The sequence below is a fragment of the Phaseolus vulgaris genome, chromosome 8 (genome assembly GCF_000499845.2).
Source record: "Phaseolus vulgaris cultivar G19833 chromosome 8, P. vulgaris v2.0, whole genome shotgun sequence".
NCBI lineage: Eukaryota > Viridiplantae > Streptophyta > Magnoliopsida > Fabales > Fabaceae > Phaseolus > Phaseolus vulgaris.
The window spans coordinates 53,354,583-53,365,694 of record NC_023752.2 but is presented as its reverse complement, the minus strand read 5'-3'; the positions used below and the strand labels follow the sequence as shown (position 1 = coordinate 53,365,694).

At 33.6% G+C, this 11,112-nt stretch overlaps 1 protein-coding gene across 1 annotated transcript; it reads left to right on the top strand.

Moving 5' to 3' along the window:
• Positions 1-1,248: 1,248 nt before the first annotated feature.
• Positions 1,249-5,018, top strand: LOC137824458 (uncharacterized). Its single transcript, XM_068630107.1, has 6 exons — positions 1,249-1,553; positions 2,437-2,734; positions 2,934-3,040; positions 3,165-3,297; positions 3,408-3,602; positions 4,411-5,018. The coding sequence occupies exons 2-6, from the start codon at positions 2,453-2,455 to the stop codon at positions 4,792-4,794; spliced, it is 1,101 nt and encodes a 366-aa protein (XP_068486208.1). The 5' UTR covers positions 1,249-1,553; positions 2,437-2,452; the 3' UTR covers positions 4,795-5,018.
• Positions 5,019-11,112: the final 6,094 nt, after the last annotated feature.

The following is an 11,112-nucleotide window of genomic DNA, read 5'->3' as shown; positions in this document are numbered from 1 at the left end:
TTTCATTTTATTTATTTTCCTATTTTTAAGTAGTGTACTGGCCGAGTCAATACAAAAGGTGGAAGTCTCGCTATTTGGTTAGAATTGATCAACACAACCAAGTTTATTATGTCTTACAGAAGATTAACCAAGTCAAATCGTGATTAAATATTAGGTAATACACTCTTAATCATGATCCAAAATTCTAATCCGACTCAATAATAAATGATCAATGATGATTATATAAATAGTCACAGATTTTGAAAATAAAGTACATCATCATACCACATTAATTACACCAAAGATCAAATACCAAGATCTTACTTCAGTGTCGGGATGCGAGAACAAGAAATCGGGTGATGGAAAAGTTAGGAGATTATTTCGAAAAGAGAAAAAAAAAACACCGATTGAAAAAAAATATAATCATTCTCTTAGTTTAACCTATTTACAACAAATTTTCTTTAATATTTGTATATGAATATTTGAAAAAGAAAGAGTATGAAAACATTGTAAGTCAAAAATAAATTATAACTTAAAAACATACGTCTCTTTATATTACGTGCAATGAAAACTAAAAAAAATGGTGTTTTATTGGAATGCCCATTATACTCAACTGAAATTTTAAGAAAAAGTGCTATTAGTATACTTGGCAATAAATTAATTATTTTTAATTTTATAAATGTTAATATTTAAGGATGTAGTCAAATAGTAATCTAATCTTTATTGTAATAGCCGGTAGATAATTATATCTTATAAGAAAATAATTAAGAATGATTCTCAAATCTATATGCCTAAAAAAAAATTATTTTAAAAGAACACAGCCTTTAATTGGTCAAAGAATAATTAATTGATTCTTGAAAAATACCTTAAGATGACATACATTCACACAAAAATCTTTGTCCACTTAACACTTCTCTGCATATGCATTTTTATTTAACAGAATTAATTAATCATTTAAACCTTGTCCAAAATGATAAAGCATCATTTCAAAACACAAAACTTACACCTTTCTCGTGTTGGAGCGTCATTGATTGCTGGAGAAACATGCTACCTAACTTTAGAAACAACGATAATATACCAAAATTCAAATTTCGAAAGAACCATCGTTTTAATTAACACTATCAAAATCAAAATTTAAAATTCTTAAAAAATAATAAACAATTGGTGATTCCAACAAAAACGATTGAGGTAAATAATTAAATCCTCATGAAAAGAATTTAAAAAAAGAGAAAAAAAAGGTGGAATTAATTTGGTTCACCTGATTCCGCTGCCAATCACATTCACATTCACATGCAAATGCAAATGCAATTTATATTTATTATTGGCCCCGCTATTTTGCCGGCCCCGGTCCGGTTCACCTTATACGCCGTCGTATTGGGTGTGCGACTACTGTCACCTCTGTTCCTTCGTCGGTTACTAAAATACTAATTCTCTCTCTCTCTCTCTCTCTCCCTTCGTCTTCTTCACACTGAGTTGACTGAGTCTTCGTAACTCGCTCACTACTCTCTCAGCTACTCATCGCATTCTCTGCATTTTTGCTCCGATCACTCTCTCTCTTCTTCTCTCTTCATTTGGTAATCTTTCTCTCTCTCTCTCGACTGTCTACTGTAATTGAAGTGATCCGCGCGCGCATTTGCGATTACTGTCTCGTTTGTTTTTCTGTATTCGAATTGAATGCTATGGTGTTAGGGTTTAGGATTCAAATGCGAGTGTTTGTGAATGGAGATTCGGGGAGTGTAGTGCGGAATATACCGAGATCTTGCTGTTTTGTTTTGTATTTTCTTTTTTCTTGGAGATTTTTTTGGGGATTTGGCTGTGCGCCGTCAATTTTGCATTGAATCTGTTGGTTTATGGCTTTTGTCTGCGTTGTATTATGATTTTGGTAATGTTTTGATCTGTGTTGTATGCAGTGTTTATCTGTCTTGACGCTCGCGAATCACGTCTAGTGCTTCGAATTGTGCTTTATTTTTTTGTGTGGAGAGTGTTGCGTGTGGTGATTTGCTTGGTATCTGGCTGTTGTGCTTGAAGTGAAGTTCAATTCTAAAATTGGAATTGGCATTTGATAGAATGGATTTCTTTAGAAATTCGATTATTTGCCTTTTTATCGGATAAATGAGATTGAGAACGAGAAGAATAACAGTGTTGAAATACCAAAGTTTGGGGATGGATGGAAAACTAGGCGCGAATCAGAAATTGAGAATGAGAAAGAGTCACTTTAATTCAATGGACTAATAGATTTAGTATTTTCTTTTGGGGTGTGGGGAGGTAGCGTTATGGAAGTGCATCATATTTTCATGACTATGCCTTTATCGTTAACTTCAGATCTTGACTTGTGAGTTTGTTTTTGGGTGTTAAATTCATTCTTTACATTGAACTCGTTTTAAGAAAATAAATGGTGTTTTGAGTACCTCTCCTCTTATTGTTGAGTTTAATTTGATTTCTTTCTTTTGATCTCAGACTAAAGCTGACAGGGATGTCAGAGAAAGCTCTTAGAGATCTCAATACAATTCTTGGAACTGAAAGGAAGAATGAGGACTCCGGTAAGACATGTTTAACCAAGCCTTCTGTAGACAGTGCTGATGAAAATATTGAAGAACGGCAAAAGAAAAAGACTTCTTCCTCCTTGGTTTCTCCAGCTGTTAATGGAAATCAGACTGTGACTGTTAATTCTGGTGCGGAGGTTGTAAATACAGAAGTAGAATACATTGAATCTGAGAACTTGAATGATGTAGAAGATATTGATACTTGTCTCAAGGTATTTTTTTATCCACTTATTGAGTCAAGGAATTAGCATGGTTTTGAATATTGATAACCATTGAAACTGGTGTAGCTTAAATGCTTAAATAATGTGGGTGTTTCATTTTTCTTTTTAGCAATTTACCTTTGATTATTAGACTCATCTAAGAAATGCAACACTTGTATCGTGTGAAAATAGTTATTTGGTTTTGTTACAGACCCTCTTAGCTGGACTTGACTCAAAGGATTGGGTCCTGGTTTGTGATACACTAAATAACGTACGGCGGTTATCTTTATTTCATAAGGAAGCAATGCTTGATATGCTGTAAGTAACAAACTCTTTTTTTTCTCTTATTAAAATATGGTTTTTAAATTAAAATATCATTGATTATTCTTTTATGCATTTTAGTTGGATTTATTAAATTATTCATATTCTATCTGGTAAACAGGGGAGATGTGATCTCATCTATTGCAAAGTCCCTGAAAAATCCTAGAAGTGCTGTTTGTAAAACTGCGATTATGACATCTGCTGACGTTTTCAGCGCATATAATGATCTTATAATAGATTCACTGGATCCTCTGGTAAGTCAGCTAATAAATTTTCTCATTTAAGCAAAATGGAATTTCAATATACACTTGATAGTGTTATTTCAAATTAACATGTTCTATTGAAACATATATGGTGAATGCAGCTAGTACAACTTCTTCTCAAGGCTTCACAGGACAAACGCTTTGTATGTGAGGCAGCTGAAAAAGCCTTGATATCAATGACTACATGGATTTCCCCTATTTCTCTATTGCCAAAATTGCAACCATATCTTAAGAACAAGAATCCTCGTATCCGTGCAAAGGCATCTATTTGCTTTTCTCGAAGTGTCCCACTGCTGGTATGAGAAACATTTATGATTTTAGACGTGCTCTTATCAATGACTTTTGTCACAAAGTGATTTTATCTTCAAAAAATAAAACTTAAAACGTTAGGTAATGATGCAGGAAAAGAACATTCCTCACGAATGACTTTGAAGTTCCAAATGTCTGCCTTGATTATGGATATATTGTAGAATTCTTAAATTTGTTCAGCTTGTCCAAAATTATCCAACAAACCTTCCCATGTTTATGATTTTAGAATGGTTTGTCATGATCTTGCCAATAAATAATATTTTTTTGTTTATATATGGCCAAACATGGCCTCACCAAATAGTAGGATATTTTTTTTTGCCGATGAGGAGCACTTATCTTGATTGACAGTGTACGTAATGCCATAAAAGGTTTTCTCTGATTATTAAGTAAATTTATTGTGTTTCTTGCTTGGTTCTAATCTGTTTGACCTACTAAATTGTTTGTAAAGAAAATATATATTCGTTCGTCTGTTTCTCTCTTTGTATTGTTCTTTTCAAAATTATTTTCAGGCTCTTTGGTTAGATAGTTATATATGTATATGAAGCTCAATTATATTTCATTGCTATTTTTATAAAATTTACGTTATCAATAGATACTGGACAAAGGGGGGTGGGTGGGGGGTTCTATAAAAGATTCAAATGACTGTTAGGTATTTAAGTATATTATCTAATTGGAATTTGGAAGGATTTTAGTGAACTAGAAAGGGTATATATATGACCAGCCTATTTTTGCAATTTGGATTCGGAGCATTACTTAACAGTTGCTGTTTTATATCCTTGAACTTTTATTTAAAAGGGTGCAGAAGGCATAAAGACATATGGGATTGACAAATTGATCCAAGTAGCTGCATCGCAGTTGAGTGACCAACTCCCTGAGTCCAGGGAAGCAGCTCGAGCTCTACTTCTTGAGCTTCAAAATGTGTATGAGAAATTTAATGATCTCATGGTATCCTCTGTCAACGAGCATACTGTCACGGAGCACACTATCAACGAGCAGACTATCAATGATCACACTGTCAATGAGCACGCAATGAATGATCACACTGCCAACGATCATAGTGTGAATGAGCATCCAGAGATGAGTTCTTGGGAAAGCTTCTGTCAGTCAAAACTTTCACCTCTAAGTGCGCAAGCTGTACTTCGTGTGACCAGTATCGCTCGGGAGGGTCTTGTTTCATGACACGCGCATCAAATTCAGTTAGAGGACTTCTTGGTTTCCTGGTTTGCCTATCATTTCCTTCTGTAAATACAGTGCTACAATTGATATGATTGAGTTGTGGTCGAAGCACGTATTGAGCCCAAGATTTATAATGTATTATTTTCGTCCTAGCGGTGGTTACCTATATTACCTTTGATTATTAATATTTGATAGATATATAAATTTCCTTAATTGTTTTTTGGCTATCCTACAATGCTGGTCTTTTGAAAGCTTTAATTTTCATCACCTCATTGATTTTCTAAGTAGGCTTTCCTAAATGTACTTCTAGATTCCAAAATGTTCCTTCCAAAATGAATAGGAAAAAATCCAAGAAATTATGAGATGTAAGAATAAATGCCCTTTCTTCAATTGTCCAACAATTAAAAAAACATAATAAAATAAAAAGGCTTCATAATAGGTTTTGCATATCTGTTAATTGACCCATCACCATTTTATGCATTCATCTCCATTTCTGTTTGAGGTGAAATTGGTATTTAAGTTTAGATATCAACCGTCAAAAGTTGTTGATTGAAGGCTTATGGCAATTTCGGGGATGTACTTGTGGATTTTGTTACTCGGTGCCAGAAATTGGGAATGAGCCGACAAAGCAAAGGCGAAATATTTACATGTTAGACACACATACAGGAGAAACAAATTAACAATAACCATCTAACCGACCAATCAAATGAGAGTTTTGGTGTCCCTTTTAAAGAAATGATATTGAATGAAATTAATTTCATAAAATTGATTTTGTGAGAGTTTGGAATTATATTACATTAAATTTGATTCGTGTTTTAAGTGAAGCAAATGATTGTAGTTTTTGCATCTTTTATCACTTTAGACATGAATTTCAGGTTTAACATACATACAACAACATATTTTCAAACACTGGTTTTAAGTGAAGAGATTCAAGTTTCATTTTTTCTATCTTAAAAGCAAGTTTGATGTAAAACTCAACGTACATTGTTCAATCAAACACAAACGTTGTTTTTTATTACTTTTAGTCAAACATATGTTTGGTAGCAAAACCATTTTCATGTGACAATCATATTTACGAAAATTTCGTTTGATACGAATAAAATTAAATTCTATCGTGAAATTAAACACATACTAAAGATCCAATGATTATTTGAATTCTTGGATTAATCAAAATGACAAAAGTATAGAACAAAATATGTGAACATTTTGCCTACAAAATTTCAATGCAAGTGCTCTAACTCATGAACATGCCTTTAATTTCAATGTAATCATATTCAATGCAAGAAGTGTCCAAACTAAAGTTCAATATAAAAAAAAAATTAAAAATTTGAAGGAAATTTAAAAAACGTAAAAAGAATTTGGAAATGTGTAGATTATGGATTTAATAGTAATTAAAAGATGTAAAGTATAAAAGGGAAAGGATAGTTTGGTTGGTTGACCCACTGAATTCACTCTGCTTGTCTTGAAGGGGTTTTATTTGTGGGAAAGAAAAGAGTGTGAAGAGGGTCGAAGCAAAGCAAGGTGGCTTCTGCGTTGAGTTCAACGAAATCCATTTTACATCGACCAATCAATCGATCAAGGAATCTCAGTGGAATCCACTGTCAATGAAGCGGAAGAAGTGGTCGGAAGTGGAGGAGCAAACCCTACTGTCCAAATACTCAGACCTCCTCCGTTCGGGGACCTTGGCCAAGCTCAAAACGCGCGAGAAGAAATTCAAGCCCGTGGCGGAGCACGTCAACGCCGTCCACCACCACCGTGACCCCTCCTCCTTCCCCTTCAAGTGGTCCTGGCGCGACGTCTCCATCAAGGTCCAGAATATGCGCCACCAGTACCTCGGCGTCAAGCAGAAGATTCGCCTCGCGCCTCACCACTTCAATTGGAAGGACGGGAACAATCACTGGGAGAATTTTCTCAAGTATAAAGAAGTCTTCGGCGACGTGCAGTTGTTGGAATCGCCTAAACCCCTCACCACCGCTAAATTAGGGTTTGAGGTCGATTCCGATGATGATGATGATGAGGAGGAGGAGGAGGACTGTGGTGATGAAGACGAGGATGTTTTGAAGGTGAGGAAGTTGGGCTCCGTTGTGGAGCTGAGGGAGGCGGTGGTGAAGCGCGAGGAGAGGCGGCGGGAGCGGGAGTTCCGGCGGGAGAAGGTGGAGGCGGAACGGGAGAGGAAGCGGCGCGAGGTGGAATTTCGGCGGGAGCGGCGGCGGGAGTGTTTGGAGGAACGGGAGATGGAGTTGGAGGAGCGGCAGTTGAGGTGGGCGAGGGGGGAGCTGGAGAAGAGGATGAGGTTAGAGCGGGAGCTGGATGCGGAGCGGCGGTGGCGGAAGCGCGTGGAGGAGAAGATGGAGGAGGAGGAGATGGAGTGGAGGCAGAGGATGGTGGCAATGCAGGTTGAGCATGAGAAGCAGATGATGCAGATGCATGTTGAGGCGTGCCAGAATCAAATGCAGGTTCTTGGGATCATGGCAAGGCTCCTTTGCCAGTTTTTTGGGTCTGGAACTGATGGATTGAGTAATGGATTAGGGGCATTGCCTCCTCAGGTTTTGCATCATGGAGGTGGATTAGGTGATGTAAAACCCGATGTTAATTCGCCTTCTGAATTTATATAGTTCAAGTGATTTTTTACAAATTGAAAGCAATTCAATTACATTACATGTCCTTTACAATTGTATCATATTAAGTAGGGGAAACAGTTGAGCATGTTTGACGTGCTTCTAAGGTTTAAGAATACTGTTGGAATGGTTCTTTTGCTTGTAGAGAAGATGTGAAGAGTAAATCTTTTATTGCATGTAATTTGAAAAGAAAAGTAATTGTTTTAAAGTTCAATGATTTATTTAACAGTTTCAGCTGATGAATGTGTTCGTTATGGCAAAGTATGGATATCTGCTTTTGAATTACACTAAAATGCTAATTTTCGACAGTCCACTGGTTGCATTACGATCATATTTTGGGTAGGGTCTTTAGGGTCATCAAATCCATATAAAATCAATGATTCTTTTTCTTATTTTTAGTTAGATATTTGCATTCACAGTGTGTAGTTTTGTGAGTATATTGTCATGATAGATTTGATCCTTCCTCATCAGTAGTGGCCACAAATTTTAGGTTCTATTAAATTGTTGAATCGGTTAGGAATGGAGTGTTTATTTCTTATGTTTGTACTAAACTGTTTTCCATTATAAATTTGTTGAAACATTTTGGCGAGTGTTCTCACTATTTTACTAGAAGTTTACTATGCTGCCCTACTACAAGATTAACGGATACTTGTTTGCACAAAACTATTGCAACATTCACTTCGATGCACAATGTTATATATTGACTGATATCAAATTGTAGTTAGTGCTTAAGGATTAGTTTTGCATCATTTTTCCTGTTGATTATCATCAATCTTAGTTGTCTCTATTCTTTGTTTTTTTATTTATTTCTCTATTAGTTGTTTATCTTTGTCTAACTATTGTTTCTAAATATATGCCGTTTCCCCCCCTTTTTTCCCCCGTAGTTATGAAATCTTCTCTGTTCCTCTATGCTGTAATCTGAAGTTGTTGGTGTGTTTCTTTGTGTGATCCTCTTACACATTTTCGATTCGAGCTTAATTAACGTTTGATCTGATCTAAATTTTATTTTCTTACATGTTTGTTTTATAATCGTGTATTTTTTCTGAACATTACTAACTATCAACCAAATGGCTAAAGGGTTTAGGGCAATAAACAATAGAACATCTGCTACAGAAAAAGTATGACTCGGATGATGTAAGAGATGGATTTGTACTACGTGTATAAATATTCTACATTTTCAAAAATCTGTCTTTTTATTGTTGTTGAGTTCTTGTACTGAATGCTTTGGGTAAATATTAAAGTGTTATACAAGCACTCAAAAGTAGGTCATTTGCATACTTTTATTTCTACAATATTTCACAATTAAGGTAATTAAATATTTTACGGTGTACAGACCTATTTAATTCATCTACTGTGGAGTTGTAAGTTCTGATTTAATTTGCAAGCGGTTTCCAAGAGAAGTATCCATTATAGAAGGAAGAAACAATGCAATTGTCAGATTAAAATAAGAATTCTATTATACATAGTATACAATAAGAAGGAAAATATGCAAAAAAGATTAATAAAATATATTACATTAGAATTGAACGTTGAGCCTGATTTTTCAAATCTTGAATTTTTGTACATACCCTTTGTTTGTTTGCACAGTGAAAGTTTGATTTCAGAAAGTGAAAAGTACAAGTCTTAAGTTTGTTTAAATATTTATAGTAATTTTCTTTATTACTATTGTGATCACACACACACATACGATTTGGCAAAATCGTTTCTTCATGTTTTTACATGATATTGTATCGCTTCCAACCACCATTCCTTCAATTATGGCAGTAAAATGACTGCCCCCACAAGAACCATAAATCCTTCAAACATCAAAGTGTTTGCTGTTTCTCTACAGTGCTGGAAGTGGCAGAAAATAGGATAGCTACATAAAAAAAAAGTAGTTAATTGAGATGTGGATGGATTAGAAGTAGGTGACATGAGTCCTCCTATTTAGTCCTTTTAACCACTTCACAGATGCCAGGAATGTTGGCAAGAAGGTCAAACCATGGTAGAACCTAGACATGCTTAATCTCACCATCACACACAGATATGCTTTGCCTCTTTTTACTTCATATCCACACTTTTACATTTTTTTATACTTCATTTCGACTAACATTTTGGAATTACCCTAAAACATCTCCTAAACAAGAACAGATAAATCAAAAACACTCTTATTTATAATAATTATAAAATTTGGCTAAAAAAATAAAAGTTCCATAGTTTTAACAATGCTATCATAATTTTCACTATGTTAAATGGAAACTATAGATTCATAACTTAAAAATAGTTTATATGTAAGTTTAAATTACTTAAAAAGAAATTTAACATAGAATAATTATATAAACTGACTGAAAACTGTTTTATTTTATTAAAAATATTTACAGAAAATGTTATGTAACACAATTGTGAGAATTTTGTTGTTCTTAATTTTTGGCGTGTTAGAAGTGAATGCTTGATCCAACTAATAATTAATAAGTTGGAAATTTGGTGGTAGAAATGAGGCTCTCAAAATTGAATGACTCTTCACCACAAAGCAGAAAAGCGATTTTGATATCTAATCTGAATCTACTTTTAACAAAGTAAGACCGTTAGACGTTGAACTGCGACTAACCTACTAGTCCATTATTCACCAACATAATATATATTAATCTTTAACGCATTCAAGACAAAATACCACTACACATTTATTTCCTTTCTTTTCATCTTATGTTTAGCATCAAAACTAGAGTTCAATAACACATATATTAGTATTTAGGATAGTGTTGTATGTGAAACCAGATGTCTTGAACTGATTAGATACCATGATTTAGTGAGTGAGTTTAATTATTGTGTTCCCTCTATAATCTCTATTTAAGAGATATTTGTGTTTGTAATAAAATTGTAACAAATAGAATGAAAACCTAATTAGTTGCCCATTGACGATCAAACCACTTTAAATCTTGTGTTGTTTACCTTTTGCAGTTGATTCGTGACTATGTGATTCGCTTGCATTTTTTCCATAAAAAATTTCTCCAAATTTTTTTTATCTCCATTTACTCTCTTTAGAAAGATTTGACGTCAATTAACTATAAACATACTATATATAAAAGAGTATCACATCATCTTTAACTCTAAAACTCTAAAAAAAAGTATAAAATAATAACATGTGGTTATTTTTTCTTATATATTATTCAACTTTTTTTTATTTTTAATTAATGTAAAATTAAACTCATTTTGAGCTATTATAAAAATAGCTCTATCTAAATTCATCAATATTTTGGCCACAAATAATCAAGAGTGAAACCAATATGGGACCTCTATAAATGGTAACACAATTCAAAGCCATTACACTATTTTATAAATTGGTTAAATTGTCTCTATTTTTTTTACGGTTTTTATATGTTTTTTTTTCTATTTTTCGGACATATACTAATTCAAATTATTCATTTTCTAGTATAAACCGAAACCTATATGGTTTAAATATAATGTCTCTTTTAAAATTCTTTGCAATACGCGAATTAGCTATTATTAAATGGTAACTTTTGTATTTAAACATTTAATTATTTTTATTGATATATATTATATTGGTTTATATGTTCTTGTAAAACATACATATAAAATTAATTTAAAAATTAAACATGAAAAACCGATAATGTCACATGTTTTTTTATCCCGCCACCCCAGTCCATAGATTTCAAAATTAATAGCATGCTAGTATTTCATATCAACATTATCAAAATTAATATTA